The 17,564-nt window shown below is 42.1% G+C and overlaps 1 protein-coding gene and 1 non-coding gene across 2 annotated transcripts in view; one reads left to right on the plus strand and one right to left on the minus strand.

The window, feature by feature from the left end:
* Positions 1 to 2,315: 2,315 nt before the first annotated feature.
* Positions 2,316 to 17,564, plus strand: part of LOC135520250 (zinc finger protein 850-like) — a 41,233-nt gene continuing 25,984 nt past the window's right edge. Inside the window, exons 1-9 of the mRNA XM_064945663.1 lie at positions 2,316 to 2,812; positions 11,013 to 11,985; positions 13,487 to 13,493; positions 13,642 to 13,701; positions 13,847 to 14,285; positions 14,374 to 14,865; positions 15,032 to 15,200; positions 16,036 to 16,093; positions 17,179 to 17,292. Of these exons, the coding sequence (XP_064801735.1) occupies positions 2,524 to 2,812; positions 11,013 to 11,985; positions 13,487 to 13,493; positions 13,642 to 13,701; positions 13,847 to 14,285; positions 14,374 to 14,865; positions 15,032 to 15,200; positions 16,036 to 16,093; positions 17,179 to 17,292 (2,601 nt within the window). The 5' untranslated portion in view covers positions 2,316 to 2,523. The remainder of the gene's footprint in view (positions 2,813 to 11,012; positions 11,986 to 13,486; positions 13,494 to 13,641; positions 13,702 to 13,846; positions 14,286 to 14,373; positions 14,866 to 15,031; positions 15,201 to 16,035; positions 16,094 to 17,178; positions 17,293 to 17,564) is intronic.
* trnak-uuu (transfer RNA lysine (anticodon UUU)) lies at positions 5,014 to 5,086 on the minus strand. Its single transcript has one exon. It is a non-coding gene; the product is annotated as a tRNA-Lys (tRNA).

Below are 17,564 nucleotides of genomic sequence, written 5' to 3' on the forward strand. Positions count from 1 at the left end.
TTATTACAAATCTGCAGTTGTCTGACTATTATATTATTATTTAATGAAATAAATGTAAAAATGCACTTTTTGCCTGGAAATAAAATAAACATTTATCTGCGTTTCCCACTCTAGTCAACAGGTGGCGATGTGCGTCTTTCAGGCGATGCGCGTCTTTTCGGCGACGGGATCAGCATGACGTATAATCCCGTGGACGGCACTCTTCTTCAACAGCCACCTCGCCGATACATTCAAGCTGTTCTGACTGCTTCGGTGTATATTTTCCTCTGTATTTTAAGCATAATTCTGTCATATAACTAGTTAACCAATTTAATGTCATATTTCCGTTTCGTCAGGTAACGGTAGCTGGCTTGATAAATTAGCATATCACTAGGCTAGTCGCGAACATCACCGACCATGGGGTCTCTAAACTACCCCCCTCCTGTTAAAGAAGAGGGTGTCTGCTGGATGGAGAAAAAGTTCTGGGGCTGAACATTGTTGTGAAAGATGAGAAGGAAGAAGAGGATGTCACAGTAAAACAAGAAGTAGAGTTTGAGGCTGTTACAGTGAAAGAAGAAGAGAAAGATGTTTCAGTGAAAGAAGAGGAAGACGCGCTCAGAGTGAAAGAGGAGGAGGATGCAGTTTTTGGAGTGAAAGAGGAGGAAGGGGAGATGACTTTCACATTGAAAGAGGAGAATGAAGAACAGGAGGAGGAGACAGGTGATCTGATTAAAACCAGTAAGTACTGTCTTAAAAACAGGAGCACAAACTATTGTTGAACTGGTTATTGTTTTTAAAGCAGCATTCTGCTGAATGTTTATGCTTGAATATGTTATTATTTAATGTGGGAATTGATAACTACACTGTAAGATGTGTATACTACCAAAGAGCCAACAAAACCTTAACAATGGATGAGCAAATTCACAACTTTAATGTCACTTAGAATTGACAAACAAGATATAAATGACACGGGATGTGTGTTGCTATAGTAACCCGTGGAGGTGATGTGTGTTGCTATAGTAACCAGTGGGGGTGATGTGTGTTGCTATAGTAACCCTTGGGGGGTGATGTGTGTTGCTATTGTCACCTGTGGGGGGAGTGAACACCCAGACAGTGGACATCTTTGAAAACAAAACCAGGAAGCGACTTCATCATTACCCAGAAATTATTTGATGTTGAGATTAAAAACGTCTGCATTGGCCCTTTAATGTAAAATACATAAGGCTTCTTTCAATTAAAATGGTCAACAAGAAACAAAAATAATATTAACGATGACTACATACACCCGTCTAGCTAGCTGACCACCGATTTTCATTGCAATTCATGTAAGTTAAGTTAGGTTTTGGTTAAGTTAGGTTTTAGTTAAGTTGGTTAAGAGCGATTTCAAAAGAGTTATATGTACACATTTTGTGCAACATTCTGTATATTGTAAAATTAGACTGCGTGACACATTTAATTTAATATCCAACTTTTAACCTCTGAAATATAGCTAACAGTTTGCTAATGTTGCTAGTTTAACGTAGTTGCTAAATGTTGATATAACTGCTTAGTAACCAAAACCGAAAGATATTGTAAGTGTTAGATAATACATATCACGAAAACAGCTGAATGTTGTCAAGCTATAGATAGATAATAGAGCTCAGTCTATAAACATGACATGATCTATTATTATAGAGCTCTGCTCAGCCTATAAACATGACATTATTTATTATTCTAGAGCTCTGCTCAGCCTATAAACTACACCCGCAATAATATCTGCTAAACATGTGTATGTGACCAATAAAATGTGATTTGATTTTGATTTGAAATAAATGTCCTATTTATCAAAGGTGCTTTTGCCTGGGGTCAAAATGACTCCAAAGGATTTGAATTATTTAAAAGTCCATATTGATACAGAAACACTAAACCATGATTTAGATTTACTAACAAGTTGATCGACAAAGTAGTGAAAAATTGAATAGAATTGAATAAACCACATTTTGGCTATGATAAAAGATATGCCTCTGGGGTCAAAATGATCCATGTCAGAATTATGCTTCAATGCAAATATGTTGTGGGTGAAAAGTTTTAATTTCTCACTCATTAAAATGTGTACTGGGTGTAATATGGTTTTAAATTCTCACTCATTAAACACGAATCGATCAACACATGCTTCTCTTTGAACGACTTAATATAATATTAATTAATATTAAATATAATATGAAATAAATTAAAAAATAAACGTTTGGTTCTTTAACTGCGTTGCCCACTCCAGTCAGCAGATGGCGATGTGCATATTTTAGGTTCAGGCGACGCTGCCGGTGTGAGGAATAATTTAGTGGATGGTACGCTCCTTCAACAACAACAGCCAGTCAGACACCTGTGTAGCTTTCTAGCGAACATAGCTACAACATTCATGCTCTTTACACTGTTTTGGTGTATATTAGTTGCTGTGTATTAAACACACTTCTGTCGTATGTACTTGTTGGCCCATTTAAATATATATTGACGTTGTTTGTCAGCTAGCTGGTTTGCTAAATTAGCTTAGAACGAGGCTAGTCACTAATGCTAACATCTCCGACCATGAGTTCACTAAGCTACTCTCCTGATAAAGAAGAGGTGGTCTACTGGACGGAGAAAGAAGCTCTGGTGAAAGAGAAGGAGGAAGAGAAAGATGTTACAATACAAAAACAAGTAGAGGCTGTTACCGTGAAAGAAGAAGAGAAAGACGTTTCAGTGAAAGAAGAGGAAGACGCGTTCAGAGTGAAAGAGGAGGAGGAGGATGTTACTGTAAAAAAAGAGGAGGATGCAGTTTTTGGAGTGAAAGAGGAGGTTGGATATCTGTTTAACACCAGTAAGTACCGTCTCTGCAATCATTGAACCAATATGCAGTAAAGGGGTTCTACACTTTAATGTTGTTCTGTAGGAATGGCTGAAGCTACAATGTAACGTGTAGAACATCAAGAGTGGACCATCAACAAAACGTTAACAATTGATGAAATGCATCAAATGACAATGCCTGAAATACTGTATTTATCAATATCTCCTATTAGATTCGCCCAATATGTACTCTTAAAGGGGCAATCAGCAGTTGTTACATCCATTTTGGGACTTATACATTAATGATATGTACCCACCTGTTTCTTGAAGAATTCACTTATAACTGCCTCATGAACTTAGTTCAACTGTTGTACCCTATCAGAACCCAAAATATAAGCTTTTTTTTACTCCAATGTTCGTCAGTTAATATAAACAAACACAGTATATACTCAAAACGTGGATAGAACTAGAATGTTGATATCATGGATGGTTGCATTTCTCCAGCCCCATCCCTCAGCTTTTTACCGAAACAGGCAGGGAGTTTTCTTTGTTATTGTTTCTACTGCTTATTGCTGCCAGTGGTAGACTGGCTCTAGCAGCTAAAATATTCAAATATTCCATCTAAATGAATCAATTCTCAATTGCGATACATTTCTACAAACATAAACCGCTGTACTTTCATATCACATCAAATATCACATCAACATAATTTCACACAATCCTTTCATATCACATCAACATAATTTCACACAATCCTTTCATATCACAAAAACATAATTTCACACAATATTTTCATATAACATCAAAATTATATCAAATTCTTTCACATCAAAATGATTTTATGTGGTTTTAAAGCTTCTGAACCTGGTGGCTGGTAAATGCTGCCATGGGATGGCAATGTTTCAAATAGATCTAGCTTGTGTATCACTTGCTATCACCAGAAATACTTTTTAAAGAAAAGAACATTGGCATGAATTACCCTCTGTGAACAAGAAGCAAAACATTGCAAATATTTTCAAAGATGTGAGATAATTAACTTGTTCTCTGTAATATCGAGTAGCTTTGCAATCATAACATTACGCACTTTCAAGGAAAATAGGCATGTTTCTCAACTCATACCCTGACTTGAAAAAGGGATTTTCGTGAGAATTAGCTTAGAAACATTTTCTGGAATAGTTTTTTTATTAGAAAACGTTTTTGTTAACTTGCCTGCCTATTGGATTTAGAATGACCTGTACTGTTCATCTCTGAAACTCACTGAGATAATTCCTTTGATACAGCAGTAGCAATACAGGGGATAACATCTACAGAAAAGACAGAAATGTTTATGTGGGAGGTGTTGCTGTATACAATGCATTTGGAAAGTATTCCAAATTGCCTTTCTCCACTTTTTGTTACTTTAAAGCCTTATTCTTAATTTGATTAAATTCTTATGGCTTGGGGGCAGTATTTTGACGTCTGGTGCGCGGCCTTTGTTTTTTTTCCTTATTATTGAATACTCTATTGTCCGTTTGAAATATTATCGATTATTTAGACAACCGACATCCTGAAGATGAATTATAAACATCGTTTGACATGTTTCAACAAACTTTACCGGTACAATTAGGATGTATTTGTCTGCCTGTTTTGACCGCCTTTGAGCCTGTGGATTACTGAACACAACGCGCCAACAAAATAGAGTTTTAGGGAGATAATGAGGGACTTTATTGAACAAAACAAACATTTATTGTGTAGCTGGGACTCTTGTGACTGCAACCAGATGAAGATCTTCAAAGGTAGGTGATTAATTTTATCGCTATTACTGACTTTCGTGACTCCTCTATTTGGTTGGAAAATGTTTGTATACTTTTGTAAGTGAGGCGCTGTCCTCAGATAAGCGCATGGTATGCTTTCACCATAAAGCCTCTTTGAAATCTGACAAAGACGCTGGATTAACAAGAAGTTCATCTTAAAACCAATGTATAACGTGTATTTTTGTGTATGTTTATTATGACTATTTCTGTATTTTGAATTTGGCACTGCAATTACACTGGATGTTGTCGAGGTGGTTTGATAGTGGAACGCCTGCGCCAGAAAGGTTCAACCTGGAGGTTCAGATTAAATATCCTAAAGTCTTCAGACTAAACTGTTTTGGCTCTGGGAGTGTATTGTCCACAGGTGAACATGTCATGGAAAGTAATAGAAAATTAAAGTATAGAAAGACTGCCTACTGAAGGAGGGTGAAGATTGAAGGAAAGCCCAAACAGGGACTTGAACCCTGGACCCTCAGATTAAAAGCCTGATGCTCTACTGACTGAACTATCCGAGCTCTAAATTTGCTTATTTTCATACACCTAACCTGCCGGGCAGAGGCACGGACTGACGAGGGGGCATTGTCAGATGGTACATTTCCCCAGAGAACCAGGCCTCTTTTTCAAATGATACAATCAACGAAATCTGAACTAGGCAACCCTTCAAAAATGCAATTTATCCCAGACCTTATGGTGCATCGGTTGCACGGCTGACTCCACATCAGAAGGTTGCGTGTTCAAATCACGTTGTGGTCAGGGTTCTTATGTGTTCAATAGCTGCCTTTACAAAGCGAAGTCAATGAATCAGCACAAGTACCAATGTGGCTTTACAGTACAAATCTTGCATGAAAACGACCAAACCAATGCTGCTTTAGATGACAATTGTTTCTCACAAAAGCCTGGGTCATTGCAAATTCCTAAATCAGATGATGCTGTGTGATTGACAGACTTAAATCAGTCTTCGAACAGGGAGTTTAAATTAGTTTTTAAAAACTTTAATTTAGCTCATTTATTTGGCACACCTGCATTTGTGGAGTTTGTCCCATCCTTCTCTGCAAATCCTCTCTAGCTCTGTCAAGTTGGATGGGGAACATCACTGCACAGCTATTTTCAAGTCTCTCCAGAGACGTTAGATCGGGCTCTCAAGTCCGGGCTCTGGCTGGGCCACTCAAGGACATTCAGAGACTTGTCCGGAAGCCACTCCTGTGTTGTCTTGGTGGTTGTATGCTTAAGGTCGTTGTCCTGTTGGACGGTGAACCTTTGCCCCAGTCTGAGGTCCTGAGCACTCTGGAGCAGGTCTTTCATCAAGGATCTCTCTGCACTTTGCTCTGTTAATATTTCCCTCGATCCTGACTAGTCTCCCAGTCCCTGCTGCTGAAAAAGATCCCCACAGCATGATGCTACCACGACCATGCTCCGCCGTAGGGATGGTGCCAGGTTTCCTCCAGACATGACACTTGGCATTCAGGCCAATCTTGTTTCTCATGGTCTGAGAGTCCTTGTGGTGCATTTTGGCAAACTCCGAGCAGGCTGTCATGTGCCTTTTACTGAGGAGTGGTTTCCACCTGACCACTCTATCATCAAGGTCTGATTGGTGGAGTGCTGCAGGGATGGTTGTCCTTCTGGAAAGTTATTCTATCTCCACAGAGGAACTTTGGAGCTCTTAGTTGCTTTAAACTTCTTCCATTTAAGAATGTTGGAGGCCACTGTGTTCTTGGGGACCTTCAATGCTGCAGACATTTTTGGCACCCTTCCCCATATTTGTGCCTTGACACAATCTTGTCTTCGAGCTCTACGGACAATTCGTTCGACCTCATGGCTTGGTTTTTGCTCTAACATGCACTGTCAACTGTGGGACCTTTATATAGACAGGTGTGTGCCTTCCAAATCATGTTGTGGCGAAATCTGCTCGGAGCCTTCACCGTGCACTGCCACTTTAAGAGCGCATGAGCAGTAAGGAAGGAGGAAATAAAGAGAGCTCGTTCAGCTCTTTGGGGAGGGGCTCTTGGCTGGCGCGACAGTTTGATTGTGTGTGCTGTGCTGCAGAAGTTTTGTTTGTTTTCAGCGTTTGTAGTTTATAAAGTATTTAACTCAATCATCGGTGTGATCGCTTTAAATCGTGGTTGTTTTTGTTTGGGACCGTGCCAGTTATGAATCGCATGGATTAGTAGCAACATTTTTGCGAAGCTTTAACATACAAACCAACAAACCACCGGACAGTCAGACCGTACACCGGCAGGCCTGAAGACCACAGCTAAGATTTCTCTTTTTCTCTCTCTTTCTCTTCCCTCTCGTTCCAGTGTTTACCCTGCAACAGACTCTCTATTTTTCAAATGCACTTCCCATTGAAGTTCATTAGAGCTGGACTATTATTGCCCTGCCAGAAGTATTTTGATGGACATTTTAGTTAAAAGGGAGGTTGCTTGCAAGTTGTGTATTATGTGAACTGTATTTAGGTGAGGTGTACTAATGACATGTGGCCGAGAAGACTGTGGACATTTTTAAGGCCTTTGTTGTGTCGATGAACACCCCCCACATTCATACCCTCTGCACTCATCCACTAGAAAATAATACAGATTATTGCAAATCCTCTGTTGATGACTGGGTTCGTTCTTGTATGAAGTTGCTGTTTAATTGCTCTGCCATTATTAGTATTATTGTATGAGGTATTCTTGTTGGGGTTAACCCTGTGCTGTGATGTGGGTTTTATATGGTGTGTATTCTCTTTTCTCTCCACTGTCTATCTGGTAAACAGGCTACACTCTAGGCAGTCTCTTCTGCTGATGTGTGTGGGTCTGGTAGTGGTACTCTCTCTATTCTACTCTTTTCCTTTCGGCATGGTTAATACCTGCCTGGCGCCCGAATAGTGACGACGCAAGCTCTGAGTTGCAGTGCCTTTGACCGCTGCACCACTCGGCAGACCCAAAGTCATGTTCTAGTGCTGTCGCCAACTAAAATATCTTGGTCAACCAAGAGTCATCTGTTCATTCTACCAAACGATTGGGTAAAATGTTATAAAGTGTATTTTTTCATATATAGATACGTGTTTAATAAAATCAACTATCTAAATGAAAATTATACAAATCTAAAGGTAATTTTTTATTGTAAACATAAATAAAGCAAATAAAAACATTGCAGCCTGCAGTTAAATATCCTGTTAAAAATAAATGTCCTTTATAAATCACATTATTGGATGCACTTGGCCTGTCTACAACCAACTTGAAACATTGTATCAACTATCAACTGGGTCGTCCAAAATTAGCAATAGCAAGCTTGCAACACTGTATAAAATATTCTGGGCCCTCAAGATTCCCGCTCTAGTGAGTTTTGTACTGACACAGCTCTCAGCTATTTGTGCAAAGAATAAAAAGTCATCAGGGATTTTATGACATTTCCACTGGATCAGAGAATTTCATTTTCCCTTTCAATGCCGAGTGGTTATCGAGAGTTGGAAATATATTTTAAATACTTTGAGCAACTATTGTCATTCGTAATTGATTCTTATAAGACTTTGTTTACTTGCTGTTTGAGGTGAAGAAAACATTTCTTTGAGAAATCCAAAATAATTTCAGTTTGCTAAATCCAATGGTTCTAACCGCCGAGAGTTACCTTAACTTTATTGACAACACCCCAATGGATACTGTCAGTAATGCGATTCTTCAATAATTAAACATAATTCTTAATACTGTTGCTGTTCAGTTACAGTCACATGTTCAACTATCATCAGCTGATCTAGGAAATCATTTTCTGAATGCCAGTCACATGACAAACATCACGACATGCAAACATCACGACAGTTATGCCGTGCTCCACGTTAGATCCAACATCCCTAACAAATGAATGTTTATAATTTGTTATTGTCTGCTTGATTTACAGTAGGGTCTCATTAGTCTGTTTGGACACAGAAATACTTGGCTCATAATGTGTAGAGAACTGTTCCTTGATGGACAGGCTATTGTACAATACACAGAGCTATTTTCTTATTCAGGACATTTAGAATGACAACACGTTACAGAGTAGCCTAGTGGGATTATTCACAAAAGTATCAGGTTATGAAATGTCATGACAAAAACATTTTATTGTCCTCGTTTCACCTGAAATATTAAATTATTTATAGTCCTAGGTCGTTGTTGTTAGGTGAAGTTATGGGTCCTACAGTAGGTCTATGTTATTGTTCGGTGAAGTTATGGGTCCTACAGTAGGTCTATGTTATTGTTCGGTAACGTTGTTAAGTAACGTCCTACTGTAATATTCAGAATACATTGTGAAAACTAAATTCTTCGCTCACCATTTTGGCTCCATGCAGATATACTTCATCGATAACTAGTGTATTCCTCATTACCAGATACAGTGCCTTGCGAAAGTATTCGGCCCCCTTGAACTTTGCGACCTTTTGCCAAATTTCAGGCTTCAAACATAAAGATATAAAACTGTATTTTTTTGTGAAGAATCAACAACAAGTGGGACACAATCATGAAGAGGAACGACATTTATTGGATATTTCAAACTTTTTTAACAAATCAAAAACTGATAAATTGGGCGTGCAAAATTATTCAGCCCCCTTAAGTTAATACTTTGTAGCGCCACCTTTTGCTGCGATTACAGCTGTAAGTCGCTTGGGGTATGTCTCTATCAGTTTTGCACATCGAGAGACTGACATTTTTTCCCATTCCTCCTTGCAAAACAGCTCGAGCTCAGTGAGGTTGGATGGAGAGCATTTGTGAACAGCAGTTTTCAGTTCTTTCCACAGATTCTCGATTGGATTCAGGTCTGGACTTTGACTTGGCCATTCTAACACCTGGATATGTTTATTTTTTAACCATTCCATTGTAGATTTTGCTTTATGTTTTGGATCATTGTCTTGTTGGAAGACAAATCTCCATCCCAGTCTCAGGTCTTTTGCAGACTCCATCATGTTTTCTTCCAGAATGGTCCTGTATTTGGCTCCATCCATCTTCCCATCAATTTTAACCATCTTCCCTGTCCCTGCTGAAGAAAAGCAGGCCCAAACCATGATGCTGCCACCACCATGTTTGACAGTGGGGATGGTGTGTTCATTGTGATGAGCTGTGTTGCTTTTACGCCAAACATAACGTTTTGCATTGTTGCCAAAAAGTTTAATTTTGGTTTCATCTGACCAGAGCACCTTCTTCCACATGTTTGGTGTGTCTCCCAGGTGGCTTGTGGCAAACTTTAAACGACACTTTTTATGGACATCTTTAAGAAATGGCTTTCTTCTTGCCACTTCCATAAAGGCCAGATTTGTGCAATATACGACTGATTGTTGTCCTATGGACAGAGTCTCCCACCTCAGCTGTAGATCTCTGCAGTTCATCCAGAGTGATCATGGGCCTCTTGGCTGCATCTCTGATCAGTCTTCTCCTTGTATGAGCTGACAGTTTAGAGGGACGGCCAGGTCTTGGTAGATTTGCAGTGGTCTGATACTCCTTCAATTTCAATATTATCGCTAGCACAGTGCTCCTTGGGATGTTTAAAGCTTGGGAAATCTTTTTGTATCCAAATCCGGCTTTAAACTTCTTCACAACAGTATCTCGGACCTGCCTGGTGTGTTCCTTGTTCTTCATGACGCTCTCTGCGCTTTTAACGGACCTCTGAGACTATCACATTGCAGGTGCATTTATACAGAGACTTGATTACACACAGGTGGATTGTATTTATCATCATTAGTCATTTAGGTCAACATTGGATCATTCAGAGATCCTCACTGAACTTCTGGAGAGAGTTTGCTGCACTGAAAGTAAAGGGGCTGAATAATTTTGCACACCCAATTTTTCAGTTTTTGATTTGTTAAAAATGTTTGAAATATCCAATAAATGTCGTTCCACTTCATGATTGTGTCCCACTTGTTGTTGATTCTTCACATTCTTATATCTTTATGTTTGAAGCCTGAAATGTGGCAAAAGGTCGCAAAGTTCAAGGGGGCCGAATACTTTCGCAAGGCACTGTATACTACATCCATAACTAGTGGTTTCCTCATTACCAGATACACTATGTCCATAACTAGTGGTTTCCCCATTACCAGATATACTACATCCATAACTATCGGTTTACTCATTAGCAGGGAGAAGTTTCTACAACCAAATTGTTTGTGCATTGCCCTCGTCCCGCAATTGTTAGCAAACACAGAAAGGGGCCTGTATTGGAGACCAAATGCGCCTGGCACACTGAATAGGGATTCAGCCACTGTAATGACTTATTTCTAGCCTACAATCATCAATGTTATTATTAATGTGTAAACAAGACAAAATATGACTATTGTTGCTCACTTGACTGTCTTAAGACAATTGTCAAATGATTTTAGCATTCATTACAGACCACAATTGTTATACAAAATCATGGTTATGCTCTGGGCATCATGTTTTTCTAGTGGATTTCCGCTGTTGTGGGCCTTTAACCATTTGTCTGACTTTTTTGATCACATAGGAGAGAGACGGGACTATCGTGGATCCTCTGGGGAGCCTCAACAACCTCTTGATGCTGACGAGGCAGAGAAGAGTTCCTCCAGATCAGAACACCTCAAGAAAGACCAGCAGAGACCCACAGGGAAGATAACTCACCGCTGCTCTGATTGTGGGAAGAGATTCACCTCCTCAGCAGACCTCAAAAGACATCAGAGAATCCATACAGGAGAGAAACCTTATAGCTGTGCTCAATGTGGGAAGAGTTTCACCACCTCATCAGGCATTAAAATTCACCAGAGAATCCACACAGGAGAGAAACCTTATAGCTGTGCTCAATGTGGGAAGAGATTCACCACCGCATCAGGCATTAAAATTCACCAGAGAATCCACACAGGAGAGAAACCTTTTAGCTGCTCTGACTGTGGAAAGAGTTTTGGTACTTCAGGATGTTTAAAATCACACCAGAGAACACACACAGGAGATAAACCTTATAGCTGTGATCAATGTGGGAATAGTTTTACTAAAGCTGGCAGTCTGACTAAACATCAGAGAACACACACAGGAGAGAAACCTTTTAGCTGCCCTGACTGTGGAAAGAGTTTTGGTACTTCAGGATGTTTAAAATCACACCAGAGAACACACACAGGAGATAAACCTTATAGCTGTACTCAATGTGGGAAGAGTTTTACTCAGTCAACCAGCCTAATATTACACCAAAGAACACACACAGGAGAAAAACCTTATAGCTGTACTCAATGTGGGAAGAGTTTTACTCAGTCAGGTGGCCTGAAATCACACAAGAGAACACACACAGAAGAGACAGCTTATGGTTGTACTCAATGTGGGAAGAATTTTGTATCAATTGGCTATCTGAAGAGGCACCAGAGAACACACACAGGAGATAAATATTTTTGCTGTGATCAATGTGGGAAGAGTTTTGGTACATCTGGCTATCTGAAGATACACCAGAGAACACACAGGAGAGAAATCTTATAGCTGTGATCGATGTGGATACTGCGATAAACGACCTGATAAAACATTAGAAAATACATACATGAAGGAGTTGTTTCCTGATATCAATTAAATAATGTCACAATGTAGAATGTTTATACATTGTAGTAGGAGTATTTTAATAATGTACAATGTAGAATGTTTATACATTGTAGTAGGAGTATTTTAATGATGTCACAATGTTTAACCCTAAACGTTTGACCCCTGTTCTATTGATTTGGACACGTTAAAACTGTGTTTTGACATTGGGCTATCCCACCCTAGCAAAATGTACTAGAAAAGATGTTGAAAAGAAGACTATGCCCGACGTCCAGTACACGTTTGGTTTTAGTTGAGAAGATTTTGTTTTTTTTCAACGTACTTGCAGCCTGAACACATGGACGCAGTATAATAAATGGGTCTATAATCAATTTTATTATTAATCCTACATCACTCCAGTATTTATTTACAACATCCAAGTGCTAATTGTCTTTATTCCACTACTGAAGAAGCATGACTCAAATAACCTCATATTTCAAACATTCAGCCTGACAAAAGGTACATATTTTATTATTCCATTCCTCACCACTGTTAATTATTGCCAATACATATTAACAAAGGGGTGTAGATTTGGTATTTATATTTCATACTTACATTAGTAATCATATTTATTTAAGCAACCAACTGAGAATTTTTGGGTACAATTACAGTTGAAGTCGGAAGTTTACATACACTTCGGTTGGAGTGATTAAAACTAGTTTTTCAACCACTCGACAAATTTCTTGTTAACAGCCTATAGTTTTGGCAAGTCGGCTGGGACATCTACTTTGTGTATGACACGTAATTTTTCCAACTATTGTTTACAGACAGATTTTTAGGGTTGTATCTGGTGGGTTCCTTGATAATTTGTGTGAGATTGAGGGCATCTAGGTCACTTATGAACATTTAAAAATCTTGGCCATGTTCTGTTATAATCTCCACCCGGCACAGCCAGAAGAGGACAAGCCACCCCACATAGCCTGGTTCCTTTCTAGGTTTCTTCCTAGGTTTTGGTTTTGGGAGTTTTTCCTAGCCACCATGCTTCTACACCTGCATTGCTTGCTGTTTGGGGTTTTAGGCTGGGTTTCTGTACAGCACTTTGAGATATCAGCTGATGTACGAAGGGCTATATAAATACATTTGATTTGATTTGATTGGTTTTAAAGTAATTGAAGCCATCCGAATGTTGATTCAGCAGACAGTTGCTGTTGAAGTGAGAAAGGCAGGGATGTTCCCAATACGAATGGACACAACACAGGATTTAACATCCAAAGACCAGTGTGCAGTAGTTCTGCGATATGTCACTGATGTTGTCCACGAGTGACTCATTGCGGTCATTGACTGTGAGTCATCGATTGGACAGTACTTTGTGGACCTTGTGAAACAGACCCTTGAGAAGATGGACATAGATATCAAACAGTGTGTTGGTAATGCAACAGTTCTCTGCTGGCTTCTCCATCTCGTTAGTGGGAAGGTGTTTCACCTGAGCTGGTCCAGGTTCTATTTAAGAGTGTCTGGCCCAGTGCTCCAGTTGTCTTGATAGATGTGGAGAGGCAGCACCTTTAGTTGCTCCACCTTTTTGGTTTTCTTCCTGTTTTTAACTTTTTCTTGTTTTTTGGAAGAGGTTGGAGAGCCAGGTGTGCTATTCTCCTTGCGGAGATGGCGCAGGAAAAAGCGTCACGGTCAGTTCCAGCAGTTGGGCTGGCCAATACGGTGCGTTTTTCTTGGAGGGAAAGAGAGATGGAGCCTTGGGGGAGAGAAACCTTTGCGAGGACCATTCTGATGGGGCATCTGAAGTTGAAGGTGAAAGATGTCCTCTGCCTTCAGGGGAATCCGGTGGAGAAAGGGTTTGATGTGACTGTACATTTGGAAGAACAGCACGACGAGATTATGAAGATGGTGAGGGAAGGGAAAGAAGAAGGACCCCTGTGCCATTACACGGTGACCAGCCTGGCAAGGAACAACTTCAGGGTGGTCACCGTAACCATGTACAATCCGCATGTGAAGGATGAAGAGGTGAGGGCCTTTCTGGGGAGATATATGGACAATGTCTCCTCAGCGAGGTACCTCAGGGACTCCCTGGGTTTCTGGAACGGAAAGAGAGGTTTCCAGGCGTTACTCAGGGAGTCCCCGAAGAGTGTGGATGGCTACCTCCATCCTCCGGCGATGTTCTCCCTGGGGGCTGACAGGGGAACACTCTACTATGCACGTCAGCCCCCGTTCTGCAGGCGTTGTATGGCCTACGGTCATACCCTGGCCTCGTGCAGTAACAAGAAATGTTGGTTTTGTGGGTCGGAAGAGCATGAGGCCAGGGAGTGTGACGAGCCCAAGGCTTGCCACGGGTGTGGCTCCAGAGAACACCTGTGGCGTGATTGCCGGCTCGTCACAGGTCATACGCGTCTGCAGCTGGGAGAGTGGGGGATGGGGGAGAAAAGAAAGGACGCGTGCGGATTGTACGGATGGCACAGGGGAAAGGACGGAGAAGGACGAAGAAGGGAAGAAGGAAGAGGCGAAAAGAAAGAGGAGAGAAGATGGAAAGAAGGAAAAAGAAGGAGAGATTAAAAAAGGTGGAAGAACGTGGAGGAGCAGAGAAGAGGGAGAAGGGGACAGTGGTACGAGAAGGAGTGGAAGAGGGAACGGGGACAGTGATGGAGAAGGAGGGAGGAGTGGAGGTGGGGGTGGGAGGGGGGGAGATGGGGGGAAGGAGTGGGGGGACAGCCTGCCAGGCTTCCTCGAGGTCGAAATGAGGGATTTGGTGGAGGAGTTAGCGGGGATGGGACATTGTGTCTCCCCGCTACCTCCTTCACCAAAGAAGAAAGGGATGAAGAGGGGGAGCTTGGCAGGAAGTGAGAGGGAGGGGGTGTGGAGGGGGAAGGGGGGGCTAAGAGGGTGGCGGGGGAGGGGGGGGGGAATTTGTCCTCCCGGTTTGCCTCAGCCCCTTGCATTTTAGTGGATGACTCCAGTGAGGGGTCTGTGGGCTGTTTGTCAGAGGGATCCCAACTCCTGTTTGAGGAGATGGGGTCCCCTACATGCAGCCCCGAGGCAAACAGGGAGGGGGGATGGTGGGTGGGGAGGGAGGACCCAACACACTGCCTGGGTCATGGGTTGGGATGGAGGACGGGGGGGCGTCAGGAGAGGAGAGGACGTCCCCGCCGGTGGAGATGGACCAGGGGAGCATCGGGTGAGTCTCCTGTTTTTTCTTTGGGTTTTTTTAATTTTTATTTGTTGTTAATAATTAAATGAATAGTTCTGTTTCTTTTTTTAGTCTAAATGGTAGGGGGTTAAGGAATAATGTTAAAAGGAGGGCGGTTTTTTTGTTATTTAGAGGGTGTGGGGTTTGATTTCTGTTTTTTACAGGAGGTTCACCTGAGGGATGGTGGGGATGTGTGTAGATTTAAGAGGGAGTGGGATAAGGAGGAATCTTTTTGGGGCATAGGAGGGGTGCACTCAACAGGAGTAGGGATTTTGTGTGGGCATGGAGAGGTTAAAATAGAGAACACTTTTGTAATAATGCAGGGTAGAGTTTTGGGGATAGATGTTAAGTTTAGAGAAGCTAGATATAGGTTAATTGGGGTGTATGGGCCACAGGTGGCGGCAGACAGGAGGGAGATGGTGGACTGTCTGGCGCCCCTGTGTGTTACAAACAGGCACTTGGTGATAGGAGGAGACTTTAATATAGATTTAGGGGTAGGCGGTGATAGCAGTGCAGGTGCCATCTCTGGGCTAATGGCTTGCCATGGTCTGGTTGATGGTGGCCTGCACACTACTCCGGCAATGGTCGGTCCTACATGGCGCAACTCCAGGCGGGTTGCACGGAGGCTCGACTACATTTTTGTATCCAGGTCTTTGGGTCAGTTGTCTGGGCGGCTGTTGCCTGTTTTCTTCACGGATCACGACGGGGTGTTCCTGCAGGTGGGGTTGCCAGTCTGCCTCTTCGGTAGGGGGTACTGGAAGTTAGATCGGGATATACTGGAGGAGCAGGCTTTCGTTGACGCATTTTTTTGTTTCTTTCGGAGGCTTGACGGCCTCCGGTCCATGTGCGAAGGGGTGTTAGAGTGGTGGGATGTAGTTAAGGTGAGGATTAGGGCTTTTATAATAGGATATTGTAGAAGGAAAAAAAGGGAGGAAAGGAGGGAGGTGGATCGTCTCCAAAGGTTAATTGAACTCGAGTACGAGGCAGGCAACCTCAGCTGGTCGATTGACTGGGAGAGATCCTCTGCCCTAAAAGCGCAGCTCACGGAGCTGCAGGAGCAGAAGGCTCGAGCTTTCCTGGAGCGTGCGCATAGTGGCTTTCTAGAACATAATGAGACTTGTTCCGCTATGTTCTTTAAGTCGGTTAGGGCCAGGCAGAGTAGGAAGGTAATGCATGGCGTTAGAAAAGAAGATGGTAGTATAGTTAGAAAACCAGAGGAAATGGTCAGGGTGACAACTGATCATTTCCGAGGGTTTTTTAAAGAAAGGGAGATAGATGTAGAGCAGGGAAACGTGTTTTTAGAACACTTGTCCCGGCGGCTGCCGGAGGACATTAGAGACGTGATGGAGGCCCAGATCTCACTAGAAGAGGTTGAGAGCGCTCTTAGGAGGATGGGAAAAGGGAAGGTGCCTGGGATGGATGGGCTGCCGGCTGAGTTTTACCTCAAGTTTTGGGGTATACTTGGTCCAGTGGTCCTCGAAGTCTTGAAGGCCATCCTTGAGACGGGGGTCCCAGGGGGATCAATGGCTGTTGGTGTGCTGTCACTTTTATATAAGAAGGGGGAAGCAACTGACCTTGGCAACTGGCGGCCGTTGACCATGCTGTGTGTAGACTACAAGATTCTTGCAAAGGTTTTAGCAGACCGGTTGCGCACAGCCCTTCCCGACGTCGTCCATGAGGATCAGACGTGCGGGGTAGAGGGCCGCTCAATAAGATGGAACCTACAGTTGATCAGGGACTCCATCGCCTGGGTTGAAGATAGAGGGCTGCCTTTAATGGTAGCAGCGCTAGATCAGGCGAAAGCCTTTGATCGCGTGAATAGATCTTTTCTATTCAGGGTGTTAGGTAGATTAGGATTTGGGGAGAAGTTTATAGGATGGATCCGTACATTATATGTCGGAGCGGGGTGTCGAGTTAGTGTAAATAGTCACTTAGGTGACGTTTTTGACCTCTCGTCTGGGGTCAGGCAGGGATACCCCTCTCGGCCCTCCTCTTCGTACTGTACATGAAGCCTCTGGGGGCTGCCATTAGGGCAGACACAGGGGTGGAGGGCTTGTTGATCCCTGGGAGGTGGGCTGCGGTGGGCTCCTCTCATACTGGGAAGACTCGTGCCCCCCCCACACACACATTTTCAGTTTTATGTCAAACGTAGTACCTGAACGGAGAACATCCAATAAGCATTTTTTTTACATCGTAACTTAACCTAAAGTGGACACACTCCTGGTCCAGTTTGAGACAACTGCCCAGACTACAACTGTAGACTGTTGAATAATGCTTAAACCTCATCTTTATCAAATCTTTATCAAATCTTTATCAAATCTTTATCCATTAATCTTTATTCACTTAAAGAAT

This window comes from Oncorhynchus masou, chromosome 4 (assembly GCF_036934945.1).
Source record: "Oncorhynchus masou masou isolate Uvic2021 chromosome 4, UVic_Omas_1.1, whole genome shotgun sequence".
NCBI classification, from domain to species: Eukaryota; Metazoa; Chordata; class Actinopteri; order Salmoniformes; family Salmonidae; genus Oncorhynchus; species Oncorhynchus masou.